At 40.3% G+C, this 18,450-nt stretch overlaps 1 protein-coding gene across 9 annotated transcripts in view; it reads right to left on the reverse strand.

The window, feature by feature from the left end:
• The window catches only part of ANK3 (ankyrin 3), a 353,783-nt gene that overhangs the window by 216,019 nt on the left and 119,314 nt on the right, over positions 1–18,450 (reverse strand). For all 9 annotated transcript variants that reach the window (XM_070057690.1, XM_051823304.2, XM_051823298.2 and 6 more), the window contains exons 2-6: positions 17,116–17,217; positions 16,628–16,726; positions 16,364–16,462; positions 7,538–7,636; positions 1,115–1,300 (exon numbers count right to left, since the gene is read on the reverse strand). In XM_070057690.1, the coding sequence (XP_069913791.1) occupies positions 1,115–1,300; positions 7,538–7,636; positions 16,364–16,462; positions 16,628–16,726; positions 17,116–17,217 (585 nt within the window). The remainder of the gene's footprint in view (positions 1–1,114; positions 1,301–7,537; positions 7,637–16,363; positions 16,463–16,627; positions 16,727–17,115; positions 17,218–18,450) is intronic.

The raw sequence follows: 18,450 nt of genomic DNA on the forward strand, positions 1-18,450 counted from the left end.
CGTGTTGGCACCACTTCGAGTTCACCTTCCTCTTGCTGACACCACTAAGGCTCAGTGTCATGCAGAACCCTAAAGAACCAGTTTTGGATGAGTAGAATGACAGGGTTGTCTGCAGCTGTAGGTGCAGCTGATAAGCATCTAACGTGTCGGAAGTCTTCATCTCACCCAGCTCTATCGCAATACCCTTAAGTTGCAGGGATTCCTCATTCTTCCTGTCCAACACCAGGTTCAGCTGCAGAAAGCCCTGGTAATCAAACTACTATCTTCTCTAGCACATGCTCCTTTAGGGGGCAGGGGGAGAAAGCAGGAATCTAGCCTACAAAAGGCGATGCAAAGAAGGAGGGAAGGACATGAGGCAGCAGCACTAAGTAATGGGAAAGTGATGATGCAGAGAGAGATCACACATATACGCATAGTTATATATACCTCTGTTGTTCTATTCACCACCATCTAGGTTAACACATTTGGAAGCAAAGAGGAGGAAAAAATGAACGGTTAGTTCACTATTGGTGACATGGATTGCAGAAAGCTCATGACCGCTAAGTACATGAGGATGGAAGCTCTGATGAAGCACAATAGGCACAGAAAGAAAGCTAGACTGAATGAAGGGCTCCGCAATGACCTAGTCCACTTGCCGCACTTCCTCCATGGAGACTTCCAAATAACACACATCAAGGCCGTGCGAATTTGGGGCTGTGGCTCTGTCCCCTGCTGGGGTGCTGTCCACAGCTGGTCCACACCCAGTGCACTGCTTGGCATCTTAGATATCAGCCAGAGGTTTATTTGTGCACCCTATCTTAAGCATCTTGCAATTTTTCACCTAATGGAATGTAAATGACAAGGGAGGAAACTATGAGATGCATTTATCTGATGCATCAATTTCTTTGGAGGCGGCCTCCCCTTGAGCACACCCAGGGCCATATCCGTGGTTATCTCCTAGCTTTTCATGTTAAGGGAGAGTGTGCCTCCTGTGGGCCACCTGGATAACCATTTTGACCTGCTTCAGTAGAGTCCAATGTTTGGCATAAGCTTGCCAATGGGGACACCTGGCATCCTCACAGGATGTGTGCCTAACCCAGGAGCGGTGCATGAGAGCCGGGAGCCTCGTCCCCACCTTTGACTCCACGTCTGCGTTGTTGTCATTCTGCAGCAGAAGGGCGGCGGCTTTCGTGTCATCTTTGCGGGCAGCAATGTGAAGAGCTGGAAGACGCACTTTCCCTTTTGTATCATTTTCTAGCAGGAGGGAAACTACTTGGTCGTGACCTTGCTGCAATGCGACTGCCAATGGGGTGAAGCCGTCCTGCAAATAAACGATTGGGTCAAGACAGGTTCCAATGGTGTATTTTTTTCTTTATTAAATTAGCAAACAAGAAGTTTGCTTTTGGTTATGAAAGCTAATAATATAAGCAAAAGTACATATAAGCAAAAACACATTCTATACTATACTATACACAAAGATGTGTCAAAAAGTTCATGAACAATTCATATTATCTCTTCATCCAATTTTTCCACAAATTTTTGAAGTCCTCTTATACAGAACCAAAATCATAAAAATTAGAAATCTGTTAAATGCATCTGTCATTTTTTTCCCCTGTTAAACAGTAGTATCCATCCATGGGTGAAATTTTGAAAAACACATAAAAGTAATACATGCAAAGAAAAAGATGCCAGATCTTCAATACCCATAAAATCATCTCAGTGAAAACAATAACACTTCAGGTTAACCCAGGAAAATTTTTCAAAGACTATCATTTAAATAAAAATGTAAAAACCGCTACTGACATTTTAAAGCTGGGGTATACCTGTCTGGTTAATGACTCTACCTTGTCGCCTAACATGTATCTGGTGAGCAATCTGTTTTCTATGGTGAGAGCATTTGGAAATTATTCTCTTAGCAATTTTGAAATGGGCAATACACTGCTAATTTTTAAAGTATTTATTTATTTGTTTGAAAGGCAGATATTCAGAGAAACAGACAGAGAGAGGCGGAAAGAGAGAGAGAAAGAGAGAGAGAGAGAGAAAGAGAGAGAGAGAGAAAGAGAGAGAGAGAGATATCCCTACTTGCTGGTTCACTCCCTAAATGCTTACAATGGCTGGGGCTGGGCCAGGCCTGAATCCAGGAGCTGGGAACATAACCCAGCTTTCCTACATGGGTAGAGCAGGAACCAAATTACTTTAAGTCATCACCACTGCCTCTCAGGGTCTATACTGGCAAAAAGCTGTAATTAAGACAGAGCAAAGAATTGAACCAAGGTACTATGATGTAGGGTCCAGGGATCTCAATCACCAGGTGAAACACCCCTTCTTACAAAACACCATTATTAACTATATTTCCCACGCTGTAGAATCAATCTCAAACTAAAAGATGTATTGCTCCTGTCTAATTGAGCCCTTGAACTCTTGGTCCAATATCTACCTGCTCTTGCCATTCTACCTCTACCCCTAACCTCTGGTAACCACCACTCAAGTCTCTTCTCTGACTTGCATTAAAACATGACTTTAGAATAAATTCAGAGGTAAGCACATGCACACTTCCTCTACATTTTGAATCTTTCCTTTGCATTACCCTAGGGCTCGAAGGAAACAGGGACAGACTTCACTGTGGTTAATTTATTTGTGGATGATCAGTGTTGCTGAATGTAGAATAAACAGCACAGAGCAGACAGTCCTAAGGCTGGCTTTTGAAATTTCATTCTGCAATTGTTTCATGATTATGTACTCAAAACATTTAAAATTATTTTTACTGAAGAGTTGGCAAGGAAATCACTTATTTTATTTGGGTCATGATATTTTACTTCTGCAGTCCTGTGGTTCAAATAGAGGCCAAATCTAGCAGAAGAGCATTTGGAAGGGAGCAGATGCCCGATTCCTTGCATATGAATGTCTTGTTGGTCTTCCTCAAACAGAACTTCTATCATTCTGTCCCTTGCTGTAAAATAGATCAGGTCGCCTATAGTTTATTTGACTGAATGCAAATCAGCAGACTTGTAATTATGGATGTCCAACGTATTGTCCCAAAGCACTTAAAGGATAATGTTTGTGGGATTGTGTTGTGGTGTAGCAGGTTAAGCCATAGCTTGTGATGCCAGTATCTCACATCAAAGCACCAGTTCTAGTCCCAGCTGCTCTGCTTCCAATTCAACTTCCTGTTAATGCACCTGGGAAGGTCAGCTGAAGCTGACCCAAGCACTTGGACCCTGCCATCTATGTGGGAGACATGAATGGAGATCCTGGCTCCTGGCTTCAGACTGGCTTAGACCTAACTGTTACAGCCATTTGGGGAGTAAGGGCGGATGGGCTTTCTTTCTAACTCCCTCTCTTTCTGCCTTTCACATACATAAACAACTCTTGAAAACAAGTGATGATGTTGGTTTGTCTCTTTCTATATAACCCTCCTCCCACCCTGACTCCTTACTAACTACGGACACACAGGCTAACTCTTCTGTCATCTATACTCATGCTATTTCCCGACCCTGAAATGTCCCCTCCTCTTCGCCCTGCACTTACAAATCCTAGCTACATCTCATGCTTCAAGACTGGGCTTTAGTGCAACCTGCTCCTCTGGATTCTAACTACCCAAGAAGACAGAAAAGAAAAGGACAGACACCAACATAATCAGAAAGACATTTTCCTGCCACAACCTGGGACATGAAGGCCATACGGGTTAGGATGATTTCCCCTGAGGAGAAACGAGTCTATGCAACAATGTAGATATATGACTTCATTCTCATGAAGACAAACACATATGTGTACTGTGTTCTTGTTCAAAAAAATCTGGAAGAATTAACAAAATGTCATCTCTAAGAAAAATGTAATGATATTTCCTTTTTATTGTATTTTCTCACTTATATAATGTATTACTTTTGGAAAAAATCAAATACACAATTTTTAATGGAGAGAGTGGTAAAAGGAAAATTGTGTAAGACTTAACTTTGCATCTCACTTCTAAAAACAACACAAATCTAAGGGTAAAAATGACAGCCCATTTCTGTTTTGAGTTAACGCAAAATGACTACATTTCAAAAGTGAATGTTTAAAATAATAGAGCCTATAGATAAAGGAAATTCCTTTGATTCAGAAAGTGAACTGCAACTGAGTAGATCAGCAATGGCCAGAGCAAGCCAATTAGAGACAAAGGTACCGCGGTGTTAATAACTAAGATTGGCAGCTCTAGATTCCGTTTCAAAGCCAACTTTACAGAGTTGATTTGCTTTGTCCAGCAGTTCTTAAGCAAAATTTACAAACAGAAAGGAAATGTGATTGAAGTTACACGAAAACAAAGTCCCTACCCCAGTTGCTCAAAAACACACCTTCACTGCCCTGTGGATTGTCTGACACTTGAGTGGTGATTCATAATTACTTGTGGAGTAAACACAAATTTTTTTCCTCATGCTTCAGAATCTTAATTAGTAGAAGAAGATATAAAGGGAAAAGACATGATATGTAGTACATAGTAATATAAAAGTGTAAAACTACAATTATGCCAAAGACTTGATACATACACAAGGTGTGAAGCATGGCATGCTCACTGAACGTGACACGTGTGAAAGGACTTGGCATACCACGTCATTTAGTAAATTAAAAGCTGGGACCCTTTTATTGCCCCCATAGTTTGTTCTGCAAATACCTACTTTTGTGTAAATGACATTGCTCATTGCTAATAAAAAGGGTAGCAGTGGGAATATAACAGGAATAAAATACCTAAGTTCTCCTTGAGATTCCATGCTCTAACACTAGTAACCCAAAAAGAGAAAAAATTCAGTCAAAGGTTCAAATGTCTTCAGGTAGTCAGATGTTGTTTCTACAGGAATGGAATAGCAGCCCTCATGAAGATGTGGATGTGACATTATTGTTGTTTTTCCTCTTAAAACTACTAAAGTGGCAACATGACATTAAACTCATCAGAAGGAGTCAAAATATGTTTCAGTATATCCTTTGCCAAAAGAAGGAATTCGCTATTCATTTTTCACATTCAGCTAGTTGCAGCACTCCTTTGTGGACCTTGAAGACTTCATGGAAAATGCAGGATGCAGTGAGTTTTTGGTGATTAATTTGCAAACTAATTCAATTCTGTTAGCAGTAAGTGGGTTTTATGCTTCCTTCTAGAAGAGATCCCTAATGGTCTGTACATCAGAGAAAAGGAAAACTGCCTAACCACCACCAAGAAGGCAATGGGTATTACTTGGTATGTCCATAGATAGCTAGGGTGGATTGTGTCTTTAACCAACAATCCATGCACGCCCTGTGCCAGTCCCCCCTATTCAGCTTGGTGCCACCCTTGTGTCGCATGTGGGGTACTGTTCTCAGACTGGCTACTCCTGAGTGTGAAGAGAGGGAGCACAGTGTGCCTGTACATGTGTGTTCCAACAGCAACCAGCCGTTATTTTCTTAGCTAATTCTAAAAACACTATCATAAAAATAATACAAGTCAATTCTCATGATAAAAATCCCGATAGTGTCAAAGGGTGAAGAATGGAAAAAACTGCCTCCCCTAATCCTCAGAGCAAATCAGGAACAACACACAAAGGACATTTTCCTGTATCAGTAACACAGTCTTCACTCATTTTTAATAATACTTAGGGTGGCATTTTATTGTGTAAGTATATTAATACTGATTAAAAAGGCACCTCACTGATGCATCATTAGGTTCTTAGCTTTTAGAAGTGGCTGCTTATATTAATGTACATTCTTATACAGTATATGTACTTCTATGTTCTTTATATTCTATACTGTATATGCTTATGAATAAAACATGAATCTTCAAAGTGGAATTGCTAATTAAAAAGACATGGAGATATCAGTTTTTGATAGTTACTGCCAAATGCTCTGCAACCAATTACCAGCTTCACTAATATTTTAGAAAAGTTCTGGCTTCTTCTCTACCAGTTTTTTTCTTATCTCTTAGGCAAAAGACTGGATCTCATTTTTTATCTGAATAATAAATTTGGATTTGACTTTGAATGAGGGTGAGAATATTTTTATATACCTAGGGTCATTTATAGTTCTTCTGGTGCTCACAGTCTATTCATTCATTTAGCAGTTGCCCTGGAAGGCCTAACCTGAGAAGCTGAATTTTCTATGCAATTCCTCTATGGCCATTTTCCCTGTGCCTTTCAGGAAGCACAGTAGAATACAAGTAAAGTAGGCTGGCGCCGCGGCTCACTAGGCTAATCCTCTGCCTTGCGGCGCCAGCACACCGGGTTCTAGTCCCGGTCAGGGCGCCGGATTCTGTCCCGGTTGCCCCTCTTCCAGGCCAGTTCTCTGCTGTGGCCAGGGAGTGCAGTGGAGGATGGCCCAAGTGCTTGGGCCCTGCACCCCATGGGAGACCAGAATAAGTACCTGGCTCCTGCCATCGGATCAGCGCGGTGCGCCGGCTGCAGCGTGCTGGCCGCGGCAGCCATTGGAGGGTGAACCAACGGCAAAGGAAGACCTTTCTCTCTCTCTCTCTCTCTTTCTCTCTCTGTCCACTCTTTCTGTCATAAAAATAAAATAAAAAAAAGAATACAAGTAAAGCTGTGCTATTTTGACAGGGATAATCCCGCATCTGCTCTAATTTACTGATTCGTTAAAAATACAGAATACCAAAATGAGGGTCCTTTATTAGTAGCAATAGATTTCTAGTGATATACTTAACAAGTGATCACAATCTTCCATCCATATTAATTTATTTTTTTAAAGAAGATTTAAAAGATTTACTTATTTGAAAGGCAGAGTAACGAGAGAAAGAGGTAGAATAGAGAGAAAAAGATCTTCCATCTGCTATTTCAGTCCTCAGATGACTGCAACAGCCAGGCCTGGGCCAAACAGAAGCTGGGAGAGTTCCATCCAGGTCTTCCCTATGGATGGCAGTGACCCAAGTACTTGAGCCATCATCTGCCTCTTCCCAGGCACATTGGTGGGGAGCTGTATCAGAAGCTGAGCAGCTGACACTGAGACTGGCGCTCTGATAGGAGTGTGGGAATTCCACAGCACCCACCCCATCCTCATTAAGTTTAAAAATAAACTACATTATCTAAGATATTATCAATCACTTATGTAACTTTCTATTTTGAATAATTCTACAAGACTGTCAAGCTTTAATGAAATACCACTTTTATTTAATACTTAGAAACACAGTTTATTTAGAAGTATGAATTAAATCTAATTAATTAACATTAGAAATAAATTCAATTGGGCATAATTAGGCTAAATTTGAAAAAGTCTTCTTAAAATTAAAGCTTAATTGAAAAAACACTTCAAAACAATGGTGGCCTCTGAGGCAAGAAAATAGGAGACAGAACAGTGTTCACAAGCAAATATGCTAAATATTAAAATAATACCTCAATTATAGGATAGAACCAGGCAATTAAGAGCAGAAAGGGTATCTTTGCCATGGAACATTAAGATTAAAAATAGACTATTTCATAAAAATGTTTTAACCCACACATGGATGCGCAGTTGCAACTGAAATACTAGAGAAACAAATTCTGAGCCTCAGATTTTTAAAATGCCCTATAAACATATGAATTTACCCATAGAAGAAAACAAAGTGTCCTACCTCAGTGGCAAGGCTCTGGCTTGCACCATTGTCAAGCAGAAACTTGACAACTTCCAGGTGGTTTTCCTGGGCGGCCATATACAATGGTGTGAAACCATTCTGCCAAAGAACAAACAAAATGTTAGTGCTATGCTCTAAGAAATGCTTACATATAATCATTGCAATAATATCTTAGTGCAAATATTCACATTTATTAGAAAATCCATGCACCATGGTTGAGCAAAATTCATAAGTATAATCATTATAGTTCATAATCCACAATTTGAAAGATCAAAGTTAATGTCTAAATACAATTTATAGCAATTTATCTGCTTTAGATAAATAATAATTCATTTACTCATCAGTCACTTACTGAGTAAAGGATTGTACTAGATGCCTTGAAGACATAAAAATAGCAGATTTGGTTTTTATTGCTCCTAACCATCAGTTATCTCTCTTAAATAAAAAAGAGCTAACATTTTCTCAGAAGAGCAGCTGAAGCAACTTTAACATAGAATCCAGTTGGTTGTTTTACATTGGTTTCCTTCCTTTGCAGTTTTTGCCAAGGTGCAGTATTTTTATGTTACGAACACATAATAGTCATACATACACATCCGTAAACACACATTCAGTATGTGTGTATGCACGTTTATCTAAAACATGCCTAGAATGCCCAAACACTTTGGATCCAAACAAAGAATGTGCTCATCACGCTTAAGTTTCTCATCAAAAATACGTTGCATTTGTGTGTTCTCCAGAAGGCCACGAAATGCTGTAATGTTTAAGACTCTTATTGTAAGATACAAATAGTAAAACAGGTATTTTCAAACTACAATAAATTCTCTTCGAATACATTTCTCAGAATACCATTCTGTTTAACTCAATGTTCTGGAATTTTACTGTGTACATTACTGTAATTCAAAAAGATTAAATATACTTTAAACAGCAACGTTATCAAATATCATTTAAACTTTTCTGATACAAAAGATTTTGACTCATCATTATAAATACCTAATTATCCATGACTACCTTATTTATCCAAGAAGTTAGCCTCTGGTGGCCTCGTGTTTTTTGCTTACACCTGAGAACTAGAGAGTAAGTTTAAATAATTCTTGGAACAGATACAACTGATGCCACCTGACAAATGATCCATGTGTATGGTTCTAATTAGGGAGTTCTATCCTACTTTAGTTTGCACACAAATGTCACAAGTTAGGTTATCTGGTTACCAAACTCAAGATGAGAGACTCAAAATTAGAGGCAGTAGGAGACAGCATAGTATTCAACCTTCTGCCTTATAATTATCTACCTGGTAATAATCTTTAAAGGCCACTATTATTTTATTATATCATGATAGGTTATATCAAGATTTAAACTGGAATAATTGTAACAGTGTGTGTGTGTGTGTGTGTGTGTCGGCCATCTTTGTCACTCTTCCCACAACTATGGGGAAAACGCAAAGGTGGTTTAGGATTACTCTCATCATGTTGACTCTCTTCTCATTTTCTTTCTTGATCACAATGAATGATTATTTAAACTTTTGTTAATTTAGATATACTTTAAGCAATAAAACAGAACAAAAATAATTTTTAAGGAAACTAGTGAAAATCAGCATGGCCTTTTCTCACAAATGAACTACTGAAAATTTCCCTTCCCTCAGCAAGTGCTCACTCTGGAAAAACAAAATTTCCAGAGGGCATGTTCAGATTGTAGGCATTACGTTTTTGTTGTTTTTACAATTTATTTACTTATTTGAAAGGTGGAGTTACAGAGAAGGAGAGGCAGAGGCAGAAAGAGAAGTCTTCCATCTGCTGGTTCACTCCCTAAATGGTTGCAACAGCCAGGGTTGGGCCAGGCCAGAGCCAGGAGCTTCTTCCAGGTCTCCCAAACAGGTGCAGGGGCCCAAACACTTGGGCCATCTTCTGCTGGCTTCCCAGGCGCATTAGCAGGGAGCTGGATCAGAACTGGAGCAGCTGGGACTTGAACTGGCGCCCATATGGGATGCAGGCACTGCAGATGGCAGCTTAACCCACTACACCAGAGCACTGGCCCCAGGCATTAAATTCTTAAAATCTCCAAATGCCTGTTCTCTCAGATATAAATTCCAACCACGTAAGTTACACTTGGTGGTTCTCCACTTCGCAGCAGGTCTGCTGGGGTCCAACACTGTCTAGGAGACTCTGGCCTACCCACACATAACTGGCTTCCAGCCCAGTACATGTCCACTGTTCTCGATATTGCCTTCCAGAATCAAGCATCACAACTCAGGAAGAAAGCCCAAAGTCAGGTACCCAGGTTTAAGGGAGTACTGTTCTTCCAGAACTGGAGATTCTAAAGAGCTATTCTTAAAAAGCACGATTCATTCCACATGCCTTTTTTAAGGTGGCAGAAACTGAGACATATGGAGTGGGATGACTTGGAAATAACATGTAGACAAAAGCCACAACAAGACGCAGCCTTGTTATCAGCGGTTTCCCATGATCACTTTTACCTTCTTTTTGAGTGCTTTTAATCCTAACTGTATCATAGAAAAGGGTCATTTTCTGAATGTTCATATCCTTATCTATTTTTAAAAATATTTATTAATCCATAATTCATACTCCATAATACTCACCCTTTTCACAATTCAGTGGATTTTGGTATATTTACAAAAGTAGGCAATCAACCCCATTATCTAATTCCGGAACATTTTCATCATTGTCCCCCAAAAAACATATGTATAAACACATATATAGGAATTAGTAGCCATTCACCATTTACCCTTTGTGTAACTCCCAGCAACCAATAATCCACTTTCTGTCACTATGGCCTTGCCTAGTTTGGACATTCCATATAAATGGAATCATACAGCCTGTAGCCTTTAAATGGTCTGATGTTATTTCTGCTATCTGTATTGAAAAAATATTTTTATTAGGCCTTCTACAATAAAAATTTCAATTTGATAACATCTGGGTGTGTGTATGTGTTTTTTGACTTAGTTTTGGTTAACCAGCATCCATTCCTATCTCTCCTTCACTTGACAATGACACTTGCACTTTGTTTTGGAGAACTACCTCTTCCTCATGATGTAGAGAGGACTTGTTTTGGTTGGACTTGCCATTTAACTACAGGTGGACAAGTGCAAGCTACCTTTTCTTTATTCTTTCAGGTCTACCCTTCGTCCTCACTTCTGTTCTCTGTCCAATTCCCTCTTCATCAGCCTTGACTGACAAGCAGGGACCATGGGAATGGGCCATCGCACTCTCTCTCCCAGCTAGTTTTTCCAGCTTCCAACCCAACTGTCTGGGTTCCAAAGCTCTCTGAAAAGCTTCATTAACCTTCCATTCTTTGTGATCCACCATCTAATTCCAACAAACTCCCCTTTGTGCTCAAATTGGTTTCTGTTCCTTCACTCCAAATGACACAAATTCATACAAATTTCACCTGTCACAAAAGGATCAAAATGTCATTAGAAGACACACACAAACACTAGTTAGTTATGATTTCAGGGAGAAAATAATTGTCCTTTGAAAAAAGTGAATAAAAATATTATCCCTACTCTCTAGCTCTCCAGATCAAAAGATTTATGGCATCCACAATAGACTTGTTACGGACAACCTATAGCCGTAAGGATTTTCTGTGAAACAGCACTTGGATCGGAAGAAAGGTCAGATTTGAGAATGCATATTTTTCTCGTAAGAGAAAAAAGCACACCACTGATTTTATATTAATTTTCTAGCTCAGGAAATTTCCAAAACAAAGCTGGCCAAAAAGGAACATACGGACAGCCCAATTTACATTTTCTTTTTGGTAGCAACAATAGATTCAGTTCTCAAAAGGCAGAGCAGCTTAAGATGGAGTGAGGATGCTATTTGAAGTACGATTTTATCTAAACTCTCCAATACCTTCTGCTCTGAATGTTCATAGTGGTGCTATTAAAAGCATGCAAATCTGCAGACATAATTTTATAGTTAGTTCTGAGGCAGGCTGCATCATGCCCACCAAAATAAAATAATAATTTCTCCTGTGCTTTAAGTAAGGGCTTAAATTTTCATCCATGAAATTTTCCAATCCATACTAGTTTTCTATGGGCAGCTTTTGCACATCATAAAGTGTTGGGTTTTTAAAAATAATCTGATTCTATTTAGAAGACAAATAAAATTACTGGTTTACTTCCTAATTGGCCACAACATCAAAAACCAAGTCATGTTGAAGCCAGGAGCTGGAAACTCTATCTTTGTCTTCCACGTGGGCACCAGGAACCTAACTACTTGAGCCATCACTGCTGTGTCGTAGGGAGCACATTAGCAGGAAGCTGGAAACGGGAGCAGAGAGGGGACTAGAATCCCATCATTCTGATATGGGATGTGGGCATCCTAAGCCGCATTTAACTGCTGTGCTGTACACCCGTCCCCAAAGTGCTGTTTTTAATTTAGACAGATGGGCAAAAGGAATGATTTGCATTTTGATTTCCATGACACTAATTTTCATGAAAGTCAGATAACACGAGGGATATGAAGTCAGAGAGGCTTTGTCTGAATCGTTCCTGTGTGACTTTCCTTAGATCCAACCTTCTCACCACAGGGAATACGCAGATATAAAGACCAAGATGGTACTCAAGGAGGCAGGGGCTGGCTTACTCACAGGGTCTTGCCATTGTTGATACCCCTCTGAATATCTGTGCATGTACCACACTCTGACAGTTCATCTGCCATTTCAAACACACTTTGCTTCTTTATAAATAGTTAGTGTTTAAGCCACAGAATGCAGAGAAGAGTGAGGAATGCCATTTGACTCAGCAGTTTGAGATTTTTCAGTAGCAATCATTAATTCTTGTTGATGTGTGAAGTACAACATATTATGGACTTTAATAGAATATCTTCTAACCACAATTTCATTATTTGACCCATTTCTGAGAGTGTATAACTGATTACTGAAGGGTTAAACAACATCAGAAAGATTTAACTAACTTGTTAAGACCTCAAACTTTATAATACAAAAATTACTTTATGCTCCTCTTCCAGTCCAGCTCTCTGCTGTGGCCCGGGAGGGCAGTGGAGGATGGCCCAAGTGCTTGGGCCCTGCACCCCATGGGAGACCAGGAAGAAGCACCTGGCTCCTGGCTTCGGATTGGCGTAGCTCTGGCCATAGCGGCCACGTTGGGGGTGAACCAATGGAAGGAAGACCTTTTTCTCTGTCTCTCTCTCTCACTGTCTAACTCTGTCAAAAAATAAAATAAAAAAAAAATAAAATCTATAAATTCCCAGTTTATATAGTCTATTTTTATAACCAGAACTTGATATTGTTAAATGCCACTTTTTTTTTTTTTTTTTTTTTGACAGGCAGAGTGGACAGTGAGAGATAGAGACAGAGAGAAAGGTCTTCCTTTTGCCGTTGGTTCACCCTCCAATGGCTACCGCAGCCGGCGCGCTGTGGCCGGCGCACTGCGCTGATCCGATGGCAGGAGCCAGGTACTTATCCTGGTCTCCCATGGGGTGCAGGGCCCAAGCACTTGGGCCATCCTACACTGCCTTCCCGGGCCACAGCAGAGAGCTGGCCTGGAAGAGGGGCAACCGGGACAGAATTTGGTGCCCCAACCAGGACTAGAACCCGGTGTGCCGGCGCCGCAAAGCAGAGGATTAGCCTAGTGAGCCGCGGCGCCAGCTAAATGCCACTTTTTACGTTTAAGAAAAGGGGAATTTTCATGGTCAGGTAAGTTAGAGGCCTTCTATATTTTGTTGGCTACGAAATATTGGCTATAAGGGCTGGCGCTGTGTTGCAGCATACCATATGGCACTGGTCTGTGTCCTGGCTACTCCTCTTCCAATCCATCTCTCAGCTATGGCCTGAGAAAGCAGTGGAAGAAGGCCCAAGTGCTTGGGCCCTGCACCTACGTGGAAGACCTGGAAGACGCTCCTGGCTTTGAATCAGCTCAGCTCCGGTCATAGCGACCATTTGGGGAGTGACCCAGTGAATGGAAGACCTTTCTCTCTGTCTCTCCCTCTCTCTGTAACTCTACCTCTCAAATAGATAGATTTCTTTTTAAAAAAAAAAAAATTGGCTATGGTTTAAAGTTTCACCTAGCTAGAGATAGTGTATTTCTTGAAGAGTAATTTTGCTGTGATGTTTTGTGTGTTGCCACCTAAATGGAACTTAATCTCATTTCACGTAATCCTCCCTTGCTGTTCTTTGTAATGGTTCTGATTGAAGAGCTGCTACCAGGAATTATCACAGAAACTCCATTCCGCTGCATGACCTTCTCATTACTCATTCTACTCGTGGAATGATGTGGTTCCTAAGGCACAGGCGGGCAGGTGCCCAGATGAGGGTGGAGCACTGCGTGGCAGGGTGTTCCGAGCACAGCTGCCAGGAGCAGAGAATTTCACAGCCGATATTCCTCCCCCTCGCTGCATCATCAGTGTGGAATGTGTATAAATTGAATTGAAAACCGACAAGGATTTTATTCCAATTGCAGCTTCTCCCAAACACTGCAGAGCAGGTTGAACACTACTGCTGCTTTAAGCCTTAGTCAAGAATGTGTGAAATATTTACAAGAAGGAGGCTTATTTTTCCTCCCTTAGGAAAACCAAAAAGGAAATGAAAATGAGTTAAGGAATTTTCCCATTATCTCAGAGCCTTACACTGGATATTTTTTCAGTTAAAAAAAAATTATAGGGACACTTTGAGAAAATTAGTTTAGAAGCCGGATGCTTCTATTGGGGTCAGCTGGCCTGTGTTGCTCTGAAAGTACTATTCCTGCCTATCGTCAACCTTCCTGGAAAAGTATGGCTTTCACAGGGAGCTCTCCCAGGGTATTGGAGTATTTGCCATATATCTGTCTAACAAAGGTCCAAACACAAGGAACTCCGAGAAAATTTGAGCAAAGACACAGATAGCCACGCAGCTAACAGCACCGAGCAGTTCCTGTTCCAGGACATGGATAGTTAGTTAGGGGCTACCAAGCTATCACTGTCACAGATGGAAGAGGAAGTCACTGCAGTTCAGGGACCCATAACGTAGAAGAGTTGCCCATTATCCAAATATAACCAGTACTGGAAACAGTAGATGAAATGGAATGCCATTAAAATTGAGATCAAAAGGCCACAGTACATAATGAGAAACGTTTGCTTGCAGCTTAATCTTGGGAAGTGTCATTACATCCGTAGAATTCTATCCAGGAACCACAACCTCTGTATTCATATGACGTTAACATGAGAACTGATGAGAAGTGTGCTGTGATTATCACACATTTGCTATTACCCTGAGAATCTAATGTATTAATAAAGTCCTTTAACAATTGAAAAAAAAAAATAGAGGTTGCAGAAGTGAAAGTCGATGTGACTTAAACTGTACATTAGAATTGCACTCCTGAACGAGTTCTCAGAATGAACAGACTACCCAAAGTGTGAGATCCAGGAAGCAGAGGTGTCACTTTTCCAACAAAGCCATGTAATATCATGCTTTCCTTCACTCCCTCATTTACACAGCATAAGCAAAAACCACTACTCCGTCTCTCTCTCTTTCCCCCTCATTTAATCTTTTCATTTTCAAATCATTGACATGTGAAACACCTATCAGGAAGACAGCTTAACTCTTCACAGGCTGCCTGGCCCAGTGCTGTGAGAAAGCCGGGTACCCACAGCTGAGTTGTCCTCTGACATCATCTGGTGACTTGATGAAACCTTGTGTCTTCGGCAAAACTTGCAGTTTTGTTCTGTCATCAATTTGTTCAACACTGAACATGTTGGTGGAGATGCTGCTAAATACGAGGGAACTTCACAAATGTCATAGAAAATGGATTGAAAGATAGTTAGCTTGATGTAAAAAATGTCTGAAGTGAAGGCATAGCACCTCACAAATAGACATTTTTTGCAAACTTCTTGAAAGCCACTCATAGGCATGGATTTCAAAATTTCCTTTCACTGAAATACACTTACCATTCAATGCTACTTTCCACAGACATTTTGAAGTGCCCTCGGAGGGACAGATATCACCATTCAGCTCGAACGTTTGCGTGAGGAGCAATTTTAAAAGTGGTACAGTCCTCAGTCGATATTTTTGTTTTGATGATTTTGCTTCCCTACCCAACATCATGTCTATGGGGACCTGAATAATGTCTGTGCTGGTTTTATTCTTTATTTTAACACTTACGGAAATTTTAACTGACACATAAAAATTATACATATTTATGTGCACCATCTGCTGTTTTGGTACCTGTCTATGTCGTGAGGACCCATGTTCTGAGACCAATCAAGTGAAGTGAATTCTTTTAGACTCAAAGTCTACCAAATGATAATCGACTGATATTCTTAGAACTTCACGCAGGACTGTGAGATTTAAAAGGTCTACATCAGTCACAAATAATTGAAACATTTTAAAGTTTGAGCACTCTTAGAGTTTCCTCTGCCTGTTTCTGTTTTGTTTTTCACCTGTTTCAGAAAATAAGGAGGCCTTAGTGAACAGGGATTAAGCAGTTTCTTCCCTTATTCTACGAGAGAAAGAGCTGACACATTCTGAAATTCTAAGAGCATTTCCTCATGTACAAGCATTCCTATTTCCTTTGTAGTTTAACAAATACCAAGGACTGGACCTGTGCCAGCACTGTAAGATAGTACAAGACTCTGCATTACAGATATGTCTTCAACATTGGTGTCCTCAACCTCCAGGCACAGAGTTTCATAGATGGATGACCTCTAACAATCTCCACCTCTCACACGTACGTACTGCGAAGGAAGATGCATTTACATGATCTGCAACCATATAATACTTCAATGCAGCTCTTAAGCATTGTGTTCTTAGAGGACATGTGAACCAAGCAAAGAACACTATCGATAACAAAATGTCTTGGCAGTAGAGGTGCAGGTTTACCTGAGATTGTGCATTGACATTGGCTCCATTTGTAACCAAGACCTTGACCACTTCTGCTTGCCCAGCCAAAGATGCGATGTGCAATGCTGTGTTACCTTTCTGTAAAATGAAAAGCCAGACACATCAGTTCACCCAGCTTCCAAAGCTCTGGACGTTTGAAGCTTTCCAAAGAGAACAAAGTGGATGAGTATCTCATGCATACCCTACCCTGATTCTTATCAACAGCTGAAACCTGAATTTAGCAAGTGATGACGAGATACTGACCTTTGTGGCTGCATCCACATTGGCTTCTCTCTGTAGCAGCTCAGAAACGACTTCAACGTGGCCTTCTTTGGAAGCAAGATGGAGAGCGTTCAACCCATTCTGGTTAAAAGTGAAGGAAAGGCTTTATCCAGCAGGTTGAAAACAGAGCAGGTAACAGCCTACCCAGAAATGCTAAGATGACATTCCACCAGCAACCACTTCTGTGTGTGTGGTACAGGAATTTGAATTAGAAATAATAATACTTGAAAACTAGGTGGGTTGTCCTATTATTATTTGCTACATTCTAGGAATTAATTAATTAGAACCAATAGCCACATTTTTGAATGTTTTCATAATAAAAAAAAAATCAAGAAATAATTCAATCATGTCAAGCTGGTCAAATTTTCAGGGAAAACAACAAAGGCAGTTTTGTTACATTTAGTGAAAGCTTTAAGGAGTTTAAAGTCTGGGTATCTAAATAAAAAAATAACACAAGAACCACGACTAACCTGATTGCAAATGTTGATGTCGACTCCATTTTTTATGTAGTCAAGAGCTTTTTCTAGGTGTCCAGCTCGAGCTGCTCTTAAGTAACTTGCATTGGCATCAGACTAGAAGGAAAAAGGAAAACATCCTGGTGAAGAATGATGCTGACCAGCACGTTTATAACTACTCAGCTTGGAGCCCAAATTAAAACCAAATAATTGAACCATATATATTCCTAACACAAAGACTGCAATAAAATGTCTTGAAAAAGTTACCAAGAAAAGGACAAACTCTTTGAAAGTCATCAAACATAAAGGTACCCTTTCTGTGACATCACAGCATGTTCTGAATTGAAAGAAAATTCCCCATTACGTGCGGCCCCTTATGTCAAAGCACAAACTTCAGAAAATAAAGATAAATCCTTTAACATCTAGATAACCACAGTACTGGGACCCTAATGTTCTCCTGTACCAGAAATATAACATGTGTTCTACTTTCCTGCACCTCTCATGGCAAAGTTGTCGATCAATAGCTTCACAAACACATTTCATGGTGACACTCTAGTTGAACAGGGACTTGCAAGCAATGATTTTCTGCTGGATTTTGCTACAGGACACAGTCATATTTTGGAACATGGAGGTATCAGAAGATCATTTGTAAATGCCTACATGGGTTGTGAAATATATTTTCCATGTATGTACAAGCTACCTCAGACGATAGCCTGGAGAAAGTTTTCTTATAAACACACATATAATTCAAAAGCAACAAAACAAGACATGTAATTCATTCATCGAGAGCTGGCAGCCCTGAACCACTACAAAACTCTAACACCTCTAATTGCACAGTTGAAACCATTTATATTGAAATCTTTAATAGAAAAAAGATATGAGGAAAAAAAGACACTGCCAAGTTGGGCATGCACAATTTATAAGGAGGTTTTGCTCAATGCCATATAATAGAGAAGCAGGTTTTCCTGAAAGAGCAGTAAAAACAAAATCTCATCACTAGTTACAAATGCAATCACGTAGGGCATAGCATACATGAGGAAAGTGGATGCTTGCAGCCATATGGCGGATATGGCCATCAAAGCCCCTGCTCAAATGCCGCCTCATCTCCGAAGGCCTGCCCAGACCCCCCAGGCAGAGTTTAATTGCTTAGTGCTCCCAAATCATCAACTGCTGTGGGCTCTCTCAGGATTTCTCACACAGCATCATAGGGTCTGCTATAGCTGTACTTCCTCCATCCTCAACAGTAAGCTCCTTAGGAACAAGCAGAGGCAGGTTAAGGAGCAGGCAAATGGAAAGCACCACGCGGCCAGTCATTGAGGAAGGTCAATTCCTCCCCGGAAATTCACTGAG

The sequence above is a fragment of the Oryctolagus cuniculus genome, chromosome 15 (genome assembly GCF_964237555.1).
Source record: "Oryctolagus cuniculus chromosome 15, mOryCun1.1, whole genome shotgun sequence".
In the NCBI taxonomy this organism is placed as follows: domain Eukaryota; kingdom Metazoa; phylum Chordata; class Mammalia; order Lagomorpha; family Leporidae; genus Oryctolagus; species Oryctolagus cuniculus.